Source organism: Aptenodytes forsteri, unplaced genomic scaffold (assembly GCF_000699145.1).
Source record: "Aptenodytes forsteri isolate BGI_AS27 unplaced genomic scaffold, ASM69914v1 Scaffold119, whole genome shotgun sequence".
Classification (NCBI taxonomy): domain Eukaryota; kingdom Metazoa; phylum Chordata; class Aves; order Sphenisciformes; family Spheniscidae; genus Aptenodytes; species Aptenodytes forsteri.
Window position 1 is genome coordinate 2,050,183 of NW_008796165.1, and position 19,891 is coordinate 2,070,073.

Here is a 19,891-nt window from a genome sequence, read left to right on the forward strand (position 1 = left end):
TAAACCACAACAATTAATAAAACAATTAGTTTGCTATTCTAGAAATGGTATAATCTAGTTACATTACAAATGATGGTGGATGCTCAAGAATGCTAAAGAGACATTTTTCTCGTGATGTTTCCTATCTACAGAATAATTTTGTCTTTGTTCAGCTTGCTACTATGTAAATTTGAGTCAAAAATACAGACACAAAAAAGTATCACCGGAACATCTACATGTATTCTAACTACTACTCTGTAAAGAAGAAACTGGTTTATATCTTTACATTCATTATACAGTTGTTATTAATACATTGCTATTGAGGGCCAGAACAAACCAATTATGCTTCTGAATACTCTCTACATCTAGATCCCTCTACCCAAGGATGCTAAATTGCCTAAAGACAACCATATACTAGACTGAAGAGTCAAGACTTCACAGGTGGACAATCTGGAAAATTAATAAAAAAGTTTAAAAAAAAAAAATCGTGTCTAGCTGGGTTTCTGTCATTTGAGGGAATACAACCTGAAGTACAGTCTGGCCTTTTCTCCTGGCAGTCTGAGCACAAAAAGCTACTTCTGAAGTCAAAAGAAACAAATACAACTTTTCAAAACTGGGGGGATGGTCATTAGCCTTTACAAAGGAGGTCACTGACAGAGTAGGATATGGAGATGGGGAAGTAGAAAGTGGCTAAAAAGCAGAGCCATTTTCAAACAATAAAAGGCAGTCTGATAAGCAGCACTAGCAAACAGGCTGGCGGCCTCTTTATCATTACAGAAAATTAAATAGGGTTTTAAAGAAAATCAAATTATTTTTAATGCATATTGTAGATGATTGGAGACATGAGGACACAAACGACAAACCAAACCCCCAAAATACGAATTCTGGTAATTTTTAATGAGTATCTATTAGATTTTGAAACAATTAACCTTGTAAACTATTTTTTTAAGTAACTGCCGGTGGGAGAGAAGCTCTCTCCTACCTCTAACATACGTACCTCAATGTCAACAGAGTAACTTCCCCCCTCCCTTTTCAGACTATTTTAAATACATAATTGACAGAGTCATTCTGTCCTTTCATGGGATGAATTAATTATGACGGTTAATTTTACTACCACATAATAGCTTTAAGGCACATAATTATTCATATGAAAGACGATGAAAGTAAGTTTCTGTGTCAGACTTCCATGCAATATGGACATTATTGAAAGTAGCTCTGTTAAATTAAGGTTGCTTCATTAGTAGTAGAAGCATAAGGAGGAATCAGAAGTTGGGACTTTAAAGAGCATACCGTAGTAAAGAAATCCAAATTATGACACAGATTGTGAAAAAAATGCTACAGATTTCAAAGCCTTTTGAAATCCTTTTTGATAGGGCCATGGAACACTATCTCATGAAAGGGAATGGCTGATGCACATTGCAGCAGACTGAGCGCAGAGACATTTCAAGTCCCAGTGTGGATATCCGGCTGATTGGAGCTTCCTAACATACATTACACAGGAACTCAGAAATTATAACTGCAAATCAGGGATCTAGTAAAGCGAAGGACAAAAGACGTTTATACAAGTGAGTAGTTTTATTTAGTATTTCCATTTCTGTGGATCCTAATAACAGTGAAGAAAGATGGTAAGAAATCTTCAGATGCTGCAAGCTGTAGCTGGCCTTCTCCTCACTTTCAGTGCTCGCTCCCAAACATCTTCAGGACTAGCATCTACCACGTACTCAGATCTGTGAAGTCATAGCAGACCTCCTCAAGTGTAGGACCTAAGCTTTTGCACAGAACATAACTTCACAGATAATATCAAACCTTACAGAGAGTACTTACAATAAATAGATCTCTCATGAAATTATTAGCCTTAAAGGAAAAAGAGGAAGGCGACAAAGGGAAAGTCTCCTTCTGTTTCACACAAACGTGACAGTGCAGCTTTCTGCAGCCAATCTCAGTTCTTTAAAGAAACTGTGGCCAAGTAAGTGCAGCCCCACAGCAAGGGAAGGATCTGAAAGCCACCGTGACGCCATCAGGTGTGAAGGTTCTCATTTGCTTAGTTCCCACAAACTGCACTGGCTTCAGAGGTCAGCTCCTTTTTAAGAAAATGGGAAAGCATGCCCTGGGCCTAACTGGTTTTTTTTCCTAGTTGTAAAATGAGGATAATAACGAGGTACAACACAGTAATTACGTGGAAAGTTAAATAATTAGGTTTTAATTATTTCCTATCGCTTTTTAAAATGGAAAGTTCTTTACAGGACCTGAGCAGTGGTGGTGTTCTTAATTTTTTGACTAGTAACAGCAACAGTACAAAAGACACTATCAGAATCCCAGAAACTAAAACTATTTTTTCTGACACTGGCGTTTGGAATTTGAAATACACTTCACTCACAGAAATAAAGTGTCAATGAAAACAATGGTTGAAAATTCTCAGTTCAAGAAGCCTAGTTTCAAATGAAGTATTGTCTAAAAGGTTTTTTGAAGTGGAAAAAAAAAAGTAATTCAAGCATATTTGAGGTAGGAATACAAAGCAGATTCTGATTATGTGATGCCTCTATGAATTCATCTTTTACCTGCAGAATATGCAGCTTTATCATCAGAAAGTAGCTGAAAACCATTTAATAAACACAAGCCTCTGCTTGGTTTTAGATGCACAAAAGGGTAACATCTCTTCTATACCCATAGGTATACAGACCTAATAGCACTTAATATATTTCTCCCACATGCATTTACAACCTTCAGGGTAAACCCTTGAAATGCTATTGATATTTCACTTCTGTTTTCATGAACCGCTCTGCTTCCACTTACCTCAACTGCACCTGCCTGCAAGACGTGCTTATAAATACTTTAAGTTGGAATGTAACAGGCTAGTGTGAACATATGGACATCTGGGGTTAATTCTCTGGACACATATCTAGTTCTCCTACATAAATATGAGTACAAATTGCTTCTTTCTAACACAGGAAAAGGTTTTTTTTATGACTCATTTGAAAACAAACCTTTTTTTTTTAACTCAGAACTAACTGTTTTTGAGTTTTATGACTAGTGAATAAGTTTTATTCTGAGACTCAGCTTGTAGAAAAAGTGTACAGAACCAGCACAGACAGAAGAACTGGATTCCTTCATGCTGATTTCCCATAACATGCTCATCTTCTGCTGAAGGCAGAGGGTCTTATTCATGTCCAGAAATGCATGTGAGGAAGGACTGTGGGGCTCAGGGAAGTGAATTTGACTACTTACTAACTGGAACTCAGCAGAAGGGAGAATCTTTGCCTATGGGAACAGGCAGGTTTCTGGTTATTCACAACCTTCTGAATTTCAAATGAGACAAAGAGCATATGGCATCAACTCAGAATAAAACTGGTGGGTACATCGTCTCATTTTTTAGAATAGTATTTACTAGTAAGTAAATCCTACTCTCTTTGGGTCTGAATCTCCTTCCTAAACTGGAACAAGGAGTAAATTGAGAGTAATTCCATGCAAGTCGGTGGTGTTACTGACGTAAAGCAGTGTAAGTGGAAAGACGCTCTCTTCTCTCTGGGGATATTTTCTACATCTCCTCTTGTTAGTGAGAGTCGTGTGGTTGTTTGCTAGAAATTAGATGATTACATTCTCTCTCATTATTCCTCATTAGGCAAAATATGAAAATGCTCCGTTTCTTAATTCCTGGTATGTTCTACTAGACACTCCTGAGAAAATTTAACTGACAGCTCATGAACAATTGTTAATTTAACAGTGCATTTTATTCTAATTGGTAAAGGTTACTAGCAAGCCAGTTTATGTCCGTTGTATGGGTGCTCTCCCTTGTAATTACTGATTTGCTTTTTATAGCTCCATCTCTGCTGGGTTACTAGACTGTTTGCATAGTTTTTTCTTGTTTTAGAAAGCAAAATCATGAATCATGTTGTCAAAGAATGAATCCTGATGACAGAATTTTTTCTGGTAACTGCTTTTGAACTGTATTCATACTGCCCAAGAAATAAGCTTCCAGCCAATTGCCCAGACTACATAATTAGGCCCCCTAATAATTGATTGAGGCAGGTGTCTTTAGGGAGAACTGATTCGGATTTTCACCTGTGTAGGGCAGCTAGCTGATAGAAATCCCTAGCTGTAAACACTAATGCTAATGCTACAAAGAAAGGTCTAAGCAGACCTCTGGTTCAGAACTGCTCAGCAGGCACCTCCATCCACTCTGAATTCAGAACATCAGGTCTTCTCCTGAGGGTTAAGGACCAGCAACGGATGAGCTCTCCTTTGGCTAGTTTGGCTAGCAGAGAAGAGCCCTTGTCCAGAAAAATAGGAAACCTGAGGTCTAGGGTCTCTTACCCAGCAGAAAATTGAACCACTGCTTGCCTTTCCCAGAAGAGTGCTCTAGCTTTCAGGGAAGCAGACAGACAATGATAAGACCATTGCACAGGCTTCCTGCTCAGGCCTGGCTTTAAGCAAGCAATGTAAAACTCACAGGGCCAAAGAGAATGAATGAGAGGAACCACAGCAATGTAGACTGCTGATGTGCTAGCCTTCCCGCTCCTCCTATGGATGACTGGGTACATATATCCAGTAGGGGATCGTACCTGAGGCTTATCAGCCTGAACAATGAAGTGGAGATCTGGGAGAAGGGAGATAGAAGTTGAGGAGGCAATGAAATGAAGAAGACACATAGATCATGATGCAGAAAATACCTTTACCAGAACAAAAACCTATTGCAAAGAACAGATCCTTTCCCCTTAAGGAGATTCACAGAACGGTTGCATTCATTTTACCAGTCGTTCTGGAGCCCACGCTCTTGGCCAGTGACAGAGCAGGTTTTCTATGAGAAGCTCTTTGCAGAGCATGAGCTTGGCAGTCAGACCGCCATAGGTCGCTTGGCCACAAACACCTATGTCAAACTTTGAGGGGACTGCAGGCATCACTTCAGCTGGGAGGTTTAAGTATCTGACTTGGAGGATCAGGACTGCTGTCCTTAGCCTGTAAGGCTGTGAGAGGGTCAGTTTTTCCCAGCATCCTATATTGTGCCATCTACATAGTTTGTTCTACTTCAGCACAATTAATTCTCATAATAATTTTCAGAAGGACTATATTTGGGAGTTAAGAAGTTAACTCGAATCACAGCCAAGATGAACTAGTTATCCTTTGCAGGTGTAGTGCATTTACGAATATTCTTAAGGACATTTTAAACAAAGAATCAGATAAAATTTACTGCCTCCGTTTATTATTTAAATTAAGATTTTACTTCTTCAAACATAGTCTTGTCACCTAGGCCATATAACACAAAAATATTTTTAAGATAATTTCTACAAAAATAGTCTTTCTTTTTTGTCAAGAAATTAAATTATATTCATTAATGAATATTCATTAATTCTAATACCTGTTCCACATTTCATTTCACTATTAACAAAACTTACAATTAATATATTTTAAGCAAACGTCATCTGTACTCACTGTATTGAAACTAACAGGGTTAATGTTGGTGAAGGAATTACTGAAATCAGAAGGAAAGTTATGCATGAATGACTGAAAGTGGGGGAAAAAACCCAACAAACCAAAGCAGTAATTGAAATTAACTGCAAAATACTGAAGTGAAAAATTGTTTCTCCTGGGAAGGGTAAAAACTTGTCGCCATGTGAGAGATTATACAGAAAGTCAAACTGCAGTTTCTTCTTCACAAGTCATTTGAGTTCAATACACCAGTCAGAGGCATTTCATTACCGTGTTACTGGAGAGGAAGATATTTAGCATGCTTGAGCATGCTGGTGCTGTAGGTGACTTGCTGAATTTCAAGCTGACAGGTTAATGGTAAATAAACCATTTTCTCCTTGGCATTTTCGAATGTGTGCTTGAAATCTAAACACCTTTCTACTATTTGCACTCAGCAGAGATCATGGATACCTTAGAAATTTGTGGTTTAGGATAGCTTTATGCCTAGGCTCAAACTGAAAGGCTAAATAAATCAGTATTAAATCTGCACTAGTACGCAGAAGGATTTCAAAATTATCAAAATCCAGAAATTATCATATATTTAACACAAATATATAAACTGGATGTTCTATTTGCTTTTAAGACATTAAAATTCACGTTTTCATTTTTTCTCCACAAGCACGACTGCTTGAAATTTTGTTTTAAAGTGAGAGCTGAGATTCTCATAGCCACATGACTTCAGGGCTTTATTAAAAGTACCCCTATCAAAAGTGTTGGCAGCATTGACTCTGCTTTCTGGAATTAAGAAATGGGAGAGTCAGGACTTGGCAACAATCCAGGACTTCCAATGAGAGAAGTTATGTCATGTATTCAGTCTTCAAAGAGAAAAATACGGGCCTTATTTCAACTCAAATAAGAAGTTCAGAGGAAACCGCAGTGCTCACGGCTATGAGTTCTAACAGGCTGCAATGAGTCTGCAATGAGTAGCTGACCATTAAGAAATGAAGCTGGTGTAAGTAAGTGACCAGAATGGCAGAGTTGCTGCTGGTTGGCAAGCACTGCTGAAAATCTGAAAACATCACTGATGCCTTTAGTCTTAAAGACTTCTTTCCTGCTCAAAATATATGGATGATAGGAACAGTGATATTAACAATACTCAATAAGAGAGAGAGGAAAAAAGCTTTAATTCAAATGTAAAATTCCTCAGAGGTGTAAAGTGCTTTTTAATCCACTTGTTCCAGATTGACATTATTGCTTGGAAGCAGTGGTTGTTACTTCTGGTTTCTCGATCTGAGCAGAAAGAGAAATACTGTGAGTGCTGCAAATGATACATTGCTTTATCTTAGGCAGTTTAGTCATTGAGATGCAATGTGTTTTAATACAATTCTGCCTAGCAACACGTTGAGAACTTACTGTCCACACAAGAGTCTGGCAACATAATAAGGAAGAAATCGTCATCTTTTAGCTATACCTATGTTTGGGAATGTTAGCATAAGTTGGTTTGCTTTGACTCGTTCACTAAAAATAACATTTTTTCCCAGAGAAAAGTTCAGCTTCTGGATTAGTCAAAGGGATAAAAATGTGCTGGTAGTACCAAGAGCAATTACAAGCGAAGTTCAACAAGAATTCATTATCATTGTGTATTCCTATCCTAGAACATTATGCAGGACAGGCATTGTAACTATAGTTCAGACATATATGTATCCATTTGATTTTTTCACAAAATGAGGAGATTATGAAACCTCAAATAGTGTCAAGTCTCAGTAACAGCTATGTGAGCCATAAAACTGAAGGGATTATTTTAGCATAAATAATTTGTTACATTAGGGATGTCTGCAAACACAGCACAGTTAGATTTTACATGTGCTTGCAAGAGAAACCAGGCACCTTAGCCGACCTTTTCCTGTTCCTCTACTAATATGGTGAACCATTTCCAATATAAATTAGTTTATCTTCACAATAACTCAGCACAGTTCTTACTGGTGAAAGCCATCTAATAATATATACAAAAAGGTTCACTAAAGAGCGTTCAGGGAACTACAGTGTTAGTGTTTGGGAGCAAGACAGATTTTATGCCCTTTGTGCCTTGCCTTTCAGTTGTTCATCATCTACTGTCCACAACATGCACTAGTAGAGAAAGGGGAGATGACGTGGCTTAGACCAAAAACCATGCAGGCTCTCTCCTGGTCCACCTTTCGCTGACCACTGTGGCCAGCTCACCTCTAGTCCAAGTTTTGACTTCCTCACCCTTTATGTGACATTGGATCTAGATACTTTCTTGACCCCGCTGCATCATGCCTCACAAAGAGGAACAACATATGGGTAACAAAACAATATAGACTTCTTACGATTAATGAAGACAAGACATGCTTTCTTGACCTATAATGATGTTAGGTTTTTGTAGCCTGTTTTGTTTATAGACCTCCTATTTTCCTCACATTTGTTCAGTCTCTGTTCCAACCTTACCTATTCCCTCAGTATCTTGTATTACTCATCTCTATTTCCATTCAGTTTAATAACTTGTCCTTCACATTCTCCCCCCACAATTTATTTCTGGTATTATTACATATATTCTTGGAGTTTGTTTCTGTCTGTGTAAACAAGGGCAAAAGAGGAAGGCTATACAGTGGAAAATGCTACTTTTAAAATGAATGCTTCTTTGTTTATTTCAAGCTTCCATGGGATTACAGATGAATACCCATCGCAACACACTCAAATGACGAAGGATAAATGAACAATCACCTTTGTCCCTGCTGCTCACTCCTCCCACTGGCATCTACTCTATATCCTATATGGCTGAAAGAACTGAGAAAGCCAGCATATTCTATTTACCCTTATACAAACTTACCATCGTTATTTTAATTTACATCGTAAAACCCAGAAGTGTTCTAGCTGCTTTATGGAACAAATAATAATGTAAAGTCACTGTTCGAAAGCACAAAATTGCATTTTACAACCCTTGTAATCAAAACAATTAACAGCTGTGAAGGGATCATGAATGAGGGAAAACAGTTAAATAAATAGTAACTCCTACTTCATGCATCTTTTGGCAGTTCCCCTACATGTAATCTTTAAAACGGCTTGTGTCATACAACCTTTGCTGCTGTTTTCAGGTACGTAAGCATGTAATGGTCTTAAAGGGACTGCCTGTAAGAATAAGTATTCACCCATGACAAAATTAATGATAACAATAAGAATTAGTTCTTATTCAGAACTTTTTATCAACAGATCTCAGTGTTCTACAGGGGATGTCTTTGTAAGAATAAGGCATATGTATTACAGAATCACGTGATTTGACTATTTGCATTTTGTGGGACTTCACCATTTTCTTCAGAAGGATGTTCCACTGCTTAATAGATCTTCTAATTATAAAGTGTCTTACTATTTAATCAAAATGTTCTTTGCTGAAATTTCAACTAATTATTTCCCACCTTGTCACTTTTGGCTCGTGAGAACAATTCTGTTCTGTTCTACACACTGCTAGCAAGAAAGCTACAACATTTCTAAGCTGTGGAAAACACCTGTAGCATCTTTAATTGCAGACCTAAACAAATTATCACAACAGTTAATTACTGAATTCTCCACAACTCAATTGCACTTCCCATTGAGGGATCTCTGAGTGCCTTAAAAATGTTAGCACGTTTAATGTAAATAACCTGTCATGCCATGGATTACTGTCAGCCTCATCCTGTGAAGGAAGATGGGTGCCACGTCTGCCGACGTGGAAAGTCCCCTTTCCTTACCACAAGACCTTCCTACTTATGTGTGTAGCATTATGGCTTACTAAACAGAGAATTTTAAAGAAAAAAGAAGCATATTTTATTTCTTTAAAATATAAAGCCAAGATAAAACACTGAACATATCCCACTGGATTAAACAGTACAGTATTTATGTTGAAATATGTACATTGTACATTTATTTAGATATGTTTAGATATATTCATATATGAGGTCAGCTGCAAAGAAAGGTGAAAAAGGGGGACCCTAAACAGACCAAATTTTCTTTCCTATGCTCCTATAAAAGCTCAATGATTTCTTCTTTCCTTTCCCATATTTATTTTAGAACAGGTAAGATTGAAAGGTGGCCCTATATGAAGTGCTCTGGGATTTTTTGAGAGGCTCAGACAGTCATCTATCTTTCAGGCAGAATCAGGCCTTGAGGAGTACGATTTAGCAAATCCCATTAGACTGAAAACAAAGGAACTCTCTGAGAATATAGTCAGGTCTAAAATGACTAAATCCACCCTCTCTTTTCTCTAAAAGAAAAAAAGAGACCAATCTACAGCATCCTTGAAGCAACAGCACATACTAAAAAGGAGCCAAAGTTAGGATTTCTATCATCCGTCATTCTATCAGTCTTTTTCCCATGTAGTTTTCCGTAGTCAACAAGAGCTAACGAGGCTGGCAGAGGGGAATATTTCAAGTTGAATGAGGAAATACTATAAAAGCATATTAGAATGGTGCAAAGAGAGGGTTCAAACATATATGAAACATAGTGTCCATATTTCTCCCCTTCTACAGCACAGTATGGCCTGAGCTTTTTCTATTACCTTCTGGACTCCACTTTTTAGTGGTATTACTAACGGACCCTATGATGGGTGCTCAAGTGTTGCTTAACTGGTTTTCCTTTGAAGGAGAATCTGACCCTAGCATAACTCGAAGCACTTACTTTAACTCCCGTCAGTTCTTCCAGTTTCACATCCCCCATTCTTTCATCAAACACAACATCAGCACAAAATTATAGCACCGAGAAACGCGCTTAAGTCACGCTATCACACAATATACTGGACAAAAAAATGAGGCAAGGAAATTACCATTAAGCCTAAATTTCTGCTGTTTCATTTATAAAATAGTTAATGTTGTCTTTTGTTTATTATAAGGAGATACAGCTGGCAGTCATTGGTTATTTTCTGTAATAACTATTTTGTCTGTTTCCTCTAATTTCCTCAATTCAGTCTTCTAAATTTTGCCCAGAATAATACCTTATAAAAGCACATTAATGAAATGCCTCATTAGCTGCTTTCTTTTGTTACTTCTGTCTTGGCAATGCCACTTAGAATTCAAAGGACAGAAACGGTAATACACCAGCAATTGTGAAGGACTTTGAAACGCTCTGCATGAAGGGCGCTCTAAAAATTCAGCACTGAAACTGCAACCTTTACTTGTGACCATAACTGTTATGTTAACAGCGCTTGATCAGAAAATTACATAAGCTGTTTGTTTTTCCACTGAATTTAAGTATTTTTAGATTAGTTTAAAATACACACATGAAAACAACATGTGAATAGAACTCGGGAATACAGTTTTAGCTGACTAAACCTTAGAATTGCAGTTTAGAATAACCAAAATGATCTAAATTTCTAAAAAAAGAGCATCATTTCTGGTTTACAAAAACTTGCAAAACATGGGCAGCTTTAACCCTTCTTTTATTCCAGTCTTTTCAATGCACTGTAAGAAACTTGAGATTAAAAGCGTTGTGAAGATATGCATTGATTTAAGTATGTTTCTCTTAATGTGGATTAAATTGAACAAATAGATACGGAAATATAATGTCTTCCCCCATTCTAAATCACTAAGCTAGAAAAAATATTAATTGTACATTTGATGTTATTTTCTTCTTCATCTTGAGAGGATTTTCATTACTGAGACAAGAGGCTTGGATTATTGCTTATATTATCACACTGTCTTTGTACAAAATATTCTGTCTTCAGACAGAACGTAATGTAACGTAAACCAAAAGAATAACCTTTTGTCAACCTGTAATTATGTACTTGCAAAGATTTAAAGAGCAACGCTCAGTTAGAAATAACATCTAGTCTTTCTTGGAATCTTACTGATGATTTCAAGACGCTTAACTATTGCAGAGATATGTAAGTTATTTTAAGAATAAAAACAATCTCTTACTTGGTCCTCAAAGGAGATTGCCTGGGCAACATCTCTGGGAAATCCATCAATCACTATACCCTCTTCATCAGGGATCTGCATTAATCTCTGCTTTATCTCAGTTATGGTTGTTTCCTTTCACAGAGAAAAGAAGTTATTTATTTAATATTGTAAAGGAAGTTTTCTTGATGGTGCACATTAATACAGCATGTACAAATCCTTTGAAAGTAAACATGAACACAGGATACGTTGTACCTGAGGGGCCAGTTCTCCAGTAGTAATTATTTTGGCAATTAGACTCCATTTTCTATTGCTGCTTGTGCTGTGGATCTTCTTCCTTAACAATTCACCAACTGATATGTAGTTAAATCCATAACGTTCTGCTATTTTCAAACTCTGTGTTCCTTTACCACTTCCTGGGCCACCTATTGGTAATTATAAGCAAAACATTAAATTAACCTTTCATCTGAAGTACACACTCACATGTGAAATCTTTGCTATCAGCACCATTTTTCCAACCAAGAGCAAATCCTGCAGTTGCATGACTCGTTACCAGCCATTTAGAAATGAGTCTCATCTACCTGATGATAAAGGTAACAGTTTGTAAAGTGAAGTAAAAAAAAAGAATACAAATCTACTTGCGAATTAAAAATAAACATGTTCTTTTAGGCTTGACCTCATTCTAAAGCTGTTCCTGGAAAGGAATTTTTCTTGATTTGTAGTAGAGGAAGACACAAATGAACTGGTCCCTTCTTGAACCCTGTGAATCCGAAGATAAAGCCAGATAGTCTGAAGCGTATTCATATCAGAAAGAATCATACCTGGTTAAATAAGCCAATGAAATCAATGGACTAGTCATGAAATGGAACTAATAAAATCTGCTCCTAAATATGCTTGCATGAGTTTCTGAAGTTTTCTAATTTTAAAATACAGAAAAATATTAAATAATCAGCTGAGATGTTTCCATAGTGATTTGCTACAAGGACTTTTATTGAACCACACATACTTCTGGTATTGATGCTTGAAGCATCTGATAGAGAAGTAATTTGTTAGGTTCAGCTTGCTGGACACCTTTAAGAATAAAGAGACCCTTCAATATAGCACAGGCAGAATAGGTATCAAAATCACAGAAAACAGCTACGTTACATAGCAGGGAATGCTGAAGTGAAGGTCAGCTGGACAGCAGAAGCAAGAATGCATGTAAAAAAAAATAAGACTATGTCTGAACTAAAAGGACACATTATGATATGAAGAACAGAGAAAGTGGAATCCAGTATGTAAAAACAGGGAATTGTTTTGATAAAAATAAATGTTTATATATAGAAAAGTGTATGTTACTGAATAGCATAACAAAGCAAAATCAAAACAAATCTTTTCCTATTAATTCCCAACACTAAGTAGCTATATTTTGGGGAATTGTGTATGAGAACATTGAATTTTACTTCAACAGACAAAGAATTAAGGTTTATTAAAAATACAATATACATTTTCTGTGAACTTTAAAAAATACAGCAATGCAATGAAAGTAAATATGAATACAATGAGCTTCTTGTTAGTAATGATATAACCCTTTCCTATGTTATCTGTTTTATTCCCACAAAGAGCTTTTAGGCATTTATATAATTAATACAGATTTGACTGCAGGATCAGCTTTACAATATTGCTTCATATATGGTTATGACACTCTCTGTGTAACCAGATTCAAACCTATGCCCCAATATTACATGTCAGCGAGCTTTTAGCATCACCAGTAGTCACTAGGAATTCTTCTGCACCCCTGACGCTGTGATGATAACTCTCCAACTGGCCTTTGCAACTCAGATCGGGACCCATTTGAAGAGAATGCACAGGGAAACGTGCGTATTATTAAGGTGTTCCCACACCCTGCCCACAGTTTAGTTACACCCTTGGGAAAAAAATGGCTTTATCATTATCCAATTAGTTTAAATAATGCTTAAATCAAGCCAGGTTAAGATAAATACAAATATAAGCATTTATCTGTAACACCCAACTAGTTGATACAGCTACAGATGTTCATAAAACACACAAGCAAAGAAATGAAAGAAAAACTGTATCTTATCTCTGTACAGTAAGGTTACAACTGACAAATATTTTTCCCTCATTCAGTTCACTTGCTGTTTCTCTCCTAAAAAAGGTACACGCTTTCTCTCTTCTTTCGGCAGATTACGTTAGGTTTTACAGCTATTCCTCCATTTCACTTCTACTAGGTGATCTAGATGGGCTTAGTTTTTTCGGCTTGAACTCTTTCTTTCATAGACAGTTTAGCTATCCTCTTCGTTAGAAACAAGGATGTTTCCCTTTTGTAGATACGCAAGCATCTGATACACCGGGAATCATCTCCTCCACTAAAGTGGCTACAAAGCAATTCTGCTTCGGCTCTCCCCGCTCCCTTTGATGGCATGCTCAGCCTTCCCCATGACAAATGCATTTCAGCAAACCTTACATTGGGTTTCACTCCTGTATCAAAAACGTACCTGATGATACAAACGTTCAAACAAGATAATTCCATGCTGCTTACAGTTTATTACAGGCTCTTGGTAATCTGGAATGATAGTAGGTTTGGAGTAACAGATTCCCAGTGTCTTTTTTCTTACGTAGATGAAAACAACAGCACGAAGAAGTGCAGCTAATTGTTCGATGATTGCTGCCAGTTTGTACAGAGCAGATTTTGCCAGGTGAATGAATAGGATTATTACTTGTTACTGGAATGTCTACTCACTCTGTCTAAAGATTTCCATAAGCAACCCTCTCTCTATATATAAAGCCACATATTGCAATTGAATAAGCATAACATATAAATAATGTATCTTACATATGTGTGTATTTATACATACGTGTAACATTTATTACTATGAATTTATGTGGCTTTATTTACTGGCAATAATCCTAACTATTGGAAAAAAGGGGCGGTAGGTTGTGACTGTGCTTTGGAGCAAAGGGTTTATAAAACATACCAGAGCCGATGCTGTGCTTAATTCCTGCAGATATAAAACTTCCAAGAAAGGAAATTCAGTTAATTTCCCTGGAGACTCAAGGCAAGTTTCAAATAGACTATGTTGCACCCCAGAAACAATAAAGATGCAAAACATATATAGGTAACATGTAGAAAATTAGAAACAGAAAATTTGACAAGGAAAATAGTATCCCTATTCCAGCAGAGATACAAAAGATGCCAGGAAAACAGAACTGTTACTTGAAAAAACATCAGTCTGTGTAAAACCATAAAATAGCTGAAAAAAACTTTTTGAAACCAAGTAGACAGACTTTACACTCCTATTAGGGAAAGCTTTGAACTATGTATCCATTCCTGACTCTTTGATAAATCATACTGACGAACTGTTCACAAGAAAGGAAAATCAAATCACTTTTGGTTTTCATTCTTTTCACTTATTCTGAGATTATACATTATTCAAGAAAAGCGTGATTATTTTACATATTGCTTAGAAGATGTCTAGACTAAGGAACATTTGTTGCATCTAAAATTATGTTTGCTAACTGGTTTCAAGTGAAGATTTGTATGCCCAAAAAGTTTTACTAAAGCAGTTGTTTTAACCTAGTTTTGGCAATGGAAGTTCAAAATTTCAATTTTGCTTATATTGTTGTAAATTCAAAATAAATTCATGTAATAATAAGATTTCTGAAAAGACTGATGATTTTAAAATCTAGCTGTGGACTGGATTTAACAAATCAACGGGCCAGCTGACTGCTGACACGATTCTCTTTGATCTATCCTTTAAACTTCGATTATAAATGGAAAACGTATTCTTTTAATATTAACTAATATTTTTAATTAAGTGCAGTTTAAAACCATACTGAACTATGGGGCTAGTGACACCAGGTAATTCATTTTTTAAGATCTTTGCATTCAGGCTGTACCAATAGTAAAAATGTGTTTGTCAAAATATGTTAGGAAGCTCATTTTTAAACACAATCTAGTTTCCTAGTGTTATAATGCCTTAGAAACTTAATTTTCCGGTGATTCAGATGTGTGCCATCCTGGCTGCTTCCATCTGATTTTTCTAAAATCCAGTCACATACTCACTTTGCAGCTTTGTAGCTTTACATTTCACCAGAAGACTTTTCTGCAAACACAGAAAAAGAACAAACCCCCCGCCTTTGTAAGCGAGTTCTCTTTTGCCTTGGAGCTACCTGGTTTATTATAAGGATGATAGATTTCATAAAGCAAAGAAGTTGTAAAAACCTTTATGGAAGCATTAAAAAGATCTTGGGCTAATGCATTATTAAAGAAAAGTTCACCTAATATGCGAAGCAGAAGACAGGTCTTTAACTTCTACTCATTTCAGTCCCCCACCATCTGAGCTAGGCAGTATGGTTAGTTATCACTACTTAGACATAAACAGCTTGCTTAACTGAAGTTTTCACCAGCACTTTATGCAAGCTGAAAAATATGCAACACGTTTTTTGTGTAGAATATTTGTCTCTTGAAATTAATAGGACACTTTTTTTCATTTTCTCTCTTTCATTCAGTATATTAGTTATTCTTTTATTCTTTCCAGTGTATGTTTTTATGTGCTTCCTCAATAGAAGGCTGAATTTGGGAGAAATTTTCTTGATACTGTACAAAATTGGACAAGAGCTGCTAAGCTACATATAGTATTGTGTTTCTATCAGACCACTCTATAACAGACAGATTCAGAGAAACTCAGTTGGAAAATAAACCTGAAATAGCCTTTGTGGAACGTTTAGAATGTTCCCTATATAAACTGGAGAAAAGAGAAGCTCTGTAAAATGCATGGTCTGTTCACTATATGCTGGCGTTCAAGGATGTCACTTCAACTACCCCTGCACTCAGTTCCAGAGGTGAAAGTAAATCTCTCTTTATTTCACCTAGATCAAACCTTCATTCATCACTCTACCGCAATAGAGCTACATGGATTTCAGTGCATTAAGAGCCTTCTGTGGTCACTGAAAAGGAGCCAGTTTTTCTCCTTTATGAAAAGGAAGGCTAGCTAATTAATTAAGATGGGAAAAAAAGGCACGTGTTATTTCTCCATCTAATGCAAGCTTTATAGTTCAACAGTGCATGGAGAGATTTGCATGTTGAGATTTGTAATTCCAAAACAAAAGATTAAGAAAATTCAAATGCCTAAGCAATTCTTCTGGCATACCACAAATATCTAGAAAAATGCCTGGTTTTCTGTTTTCAATATATTCCAATATCACATTCCTGAGACCTGCTGGATGCAGAGCCTAGAGCACATGCTGTTCTCAGAGATCCCACTCTGTAATACAGAGAAGACATTTCTATTCTCTTCTACTATACTACATACTATTCTCTGTTATGGAAGCAGTCTCTCTCTTTAATACGAATACATCTTTATAGACTAAAAATGTGATTCTCCATCACCTGGCACCTGTGCTGTAACTATTTAAATAGTCCAGAGAATCAGAGAATTAGGCCTGGCGGTAAAATTTCAAAAGACAACTATCCCAGATGACAAGGAAACTAATTCAAAGAACTTAAATTCAGACACAGAATAAAATGTTGATTTAGACTTAAACTGCAGCTATTTCTTACTAAAGTATGCTTGTCTGAGGCTGGAAAGTACAAGCTGGTTAGAAAGGACACTAAACAGCACACAAGAGAGAACTTGGGGAGAGAGCACAATTAACTAATGCTAACTGATGGCTCACTCTCCCTGAAGATGGCACAGGATTCATTTGCCAAATAGATCTAGGGATTAATTTATCAATGCAATGGACTAGTGACCATGTATGCTCACTCCAGCTGTATGTACCGATCAGTTTTCAAGGTTCTAAATATAGAGGACAACAGTTCCCTATCACCTTTTTGAGCTGGCTTGTCCAGTATTTTTAAATATCCTTTTTTGTGAGCAGCTTTGAGTACATCTACGATAGTGTTTCAGCTCTGATCCGGAGCACACTTTGGAAGAGCACTTTGGTTCACATGGTGAAGCTGTTTTGAAATGCATGAGTCGGGTTTGTTTTAGATTAAATCTAAAACAATCTGGCAGATGCGCTCCATAAGCCAACCGTGAGCTCTCCAGCTGCTAATGGGCATCCAGTCTACAGAACATGACCACAGGTGCTTACTGTAACCCCTAAAACGCTTACAGCTGAGATGATGTATACCCTCAGCACTAACAATTTCACTTTCTGATACATTCTATTTGGGCTGCACCACTCGCTACGGCAGATGGAAAAATTGTATTTAAATACATATAGGCATTCAATGTATTTGCAGTACAAATAAAAAGGCAAAGTAACAAAGATAAAATCTTGTCAAAATGACTCTGCCTGCATACCTATGACAAGGATAATTTTTGGTCGAGGTCTTGCAGGATCAAATACATCGTACTCCTCAATTAGCTCAGCAGTTTCAGAGAGGTCGGTGTCACTTTCTATCGAAAACTGTTGGATTGGAGGGAGTCGGTCATACCGTCGGTATGGGAAGTTAGAATTATCAGGCATCACTGTAAAATAGTAAGACAAACTGGGAATTGTGGAAATACACTGAAAACTCAAAATCTATTGTGTACACAGATTTAAATAAGTATAATAAATAAAGTAAAAATATCTCCTAAATTTACAATGTGCTTGCTGTTACTACATTAAGTATTCCTTGCCTCTATTTAGCTGATTTATTACATTGGAACCACTAGAAGCCAGTTTTCTTTGGTGCTTCTTTACAAGCACGTCACCTTTTCTGTGAAAATCTGCCCATAGCACCCAGAGTTCAGCAGTGGCCTCCGAGAAGAAAAGCACTCTATGGTGCAGATAACCTGTACTGTTAAGCAGACCTCTTTTGGTGATAGATGTTGTACACAGAGACAGAGATAGTATTCTTGCTAATTAGTTTAATGAAATGCTGGATGGCAAGGAATAATAACTATGGCAACTGAAAGATGGGCTAATTACTCTTTGTTAACATTACAAATAAAATAATTACAGGTATTGGTATGACATTTGCTTAGATTTTATGAGATGCACCTTTTTCTAAGTGTTTATCATGTACATTGTATTTGGTACATTAGCATATAGCTCCAATATAAACTAGAAAAACAACCTACTGTAACGGCATTGAAGTTGTTATGTACATCATCCATAAGGACCAACTAAAAATATAAACCAAGTGCACTGGGTCAACTTTGCCCCTGTCTTTGCAAATGTTTTAGGTAGGATACGAGGAATGTCTCCACTAATGTGTTAAACATTTACACAGCAAACATCCATCATTACGCTGCAAAATGATCACAATTTCCTCTCCTGCATAGCATCCGTTATGGAGAAGAAAAACAAATGCCAAAACGGAAGGAAACAGAATCCTTGAGTCCTTTGCCTAAGGAAAATCAGAATGAGGCATGATCTGCTACAGAAGTAAGCATAAAATAATTCAGTAGTGGATGTACAACCACCCACAGCACAAGAAATACAATCATTTTTATACTTAATACATTACCATTCCTGAAAAAAGACCTCCTGGATTGTCCTCCATTGAGTGGAGGCAGGGTCTTCTTTTCTGGGCTGACAAAAGTGTCCCATTTCACTTTTTCTGACCCTCCGAGCTCTTTCACTTTCTGCAAACAGCTTTCCAAATATTCAATTGGGTCATCGGGTTTGTAACACATTAATCCATTCAACAGACTCTGCAATGCAAGATCAGAAATACACACTATAATAATAGATGCCAGAAAAAACCAAGCATTTTTACTTTCAATTTTACTTTCCACAGAGAAACCCCATATTCCTTGCATATTCAGACTCTCCATTTCAAGCCAATGCGTGAGAGTGAGGCCTGCAAAAATTGTATGATTTTGGTTTGCCGGTGTCACAAAAATGATTCAGAACAGGAAGCTCGTGGCTATGTCTTCATATTTGTCTGCTTGCACTGTAGCAAGAACTGAAAATAGTAAAAAAATTCCCTACATTTTTCTTAGAACTACCACTGGCAAATACACGCAGAGCAATGCACAAGCTAGATAGCCCCAGAAGTTACATATTCTGTGTAGCCTATTAGATCACTGAAACGTATCTTTTCCCTAAAGACCAGTGCACCCACAAGTGTCTTATCCATATTCTTGAGTCAACACTAACACAAATAATGAAAAAAAGATTTTTAAAAATCACAAGAAATACTCAAATATCATCTTGATCAGTATTGGAAAAAAACCCAAAACCCGAAGTTCATAGGTGCTTCCAGATTTAATTGACCAGAAATTCCCAGCCATTAGAAAACCCCTGTCTACTGTATTAATTCTGCACGCATCGTACCTATGGGCATTATGGGGAGCGTGGAAGAAGGAATGCCAGGCCCTCCTCTGACGCACGGTAATTGATTTTCCTTGACAAAGTGATACATAAGTCATCACCTCACCTCTCCACAAGACAACCGCATCCAACCTTCTCTTAACAATAAACGTCTTTCAGGATGATTTCTGCTCCTTTGTGCTCTTCCTGATTTTTGTGCAAATAAACTTGAGGGTCACAGTTGATATTAGTAATAAACATAAATAGCTCCAATTCAGGATTTGCTCCGTTATTTATTATCTACAGTTTATACAATAATTGTTATTTACACACATTTGTATTTATAAAATAGGATATAATTTATATGCATCTATGCT

At 36.8% G+C, this 19,891-nt stretch overlaps 1 protein-coding gene across 1 annotated transcript in view; it reads right to left on the reverse strand.

Annotated features, from left to right (window-relative positions):
- Nucleotides 1-18,910, reverse strand: part of AK5 (adenylate kinase 5) — a 95,183-nt gene extending 76,273 nt beyond the window's left edge. The window contains exons 1-4 of the mRNA XM_009287269.2: nt 18,727-18,910; nt 17,573-17,740; nt 11,520-11,689; nt 11,286-11,399 (exon numbers count right to left, since the gene is read on the reverse strand). Of these exons, the coding sequence (XP_009285544.1) occupies nt 11,286-11,399; nt 11,520-11,689; nt 17,573-17,740; nt 18,727-18,895 (621 nt within the window). The 5' untranslated portion in view covers nt 18,896-18,910. The remainder of the gene's footprint in view (nt 1-11,285; nt 11,400-11,519; nt 11,690-17,572; nt 17,741-18,726) is intronic.
- Nucleotides 18,911-19,891: the final 981 nt, after the last annotated feature.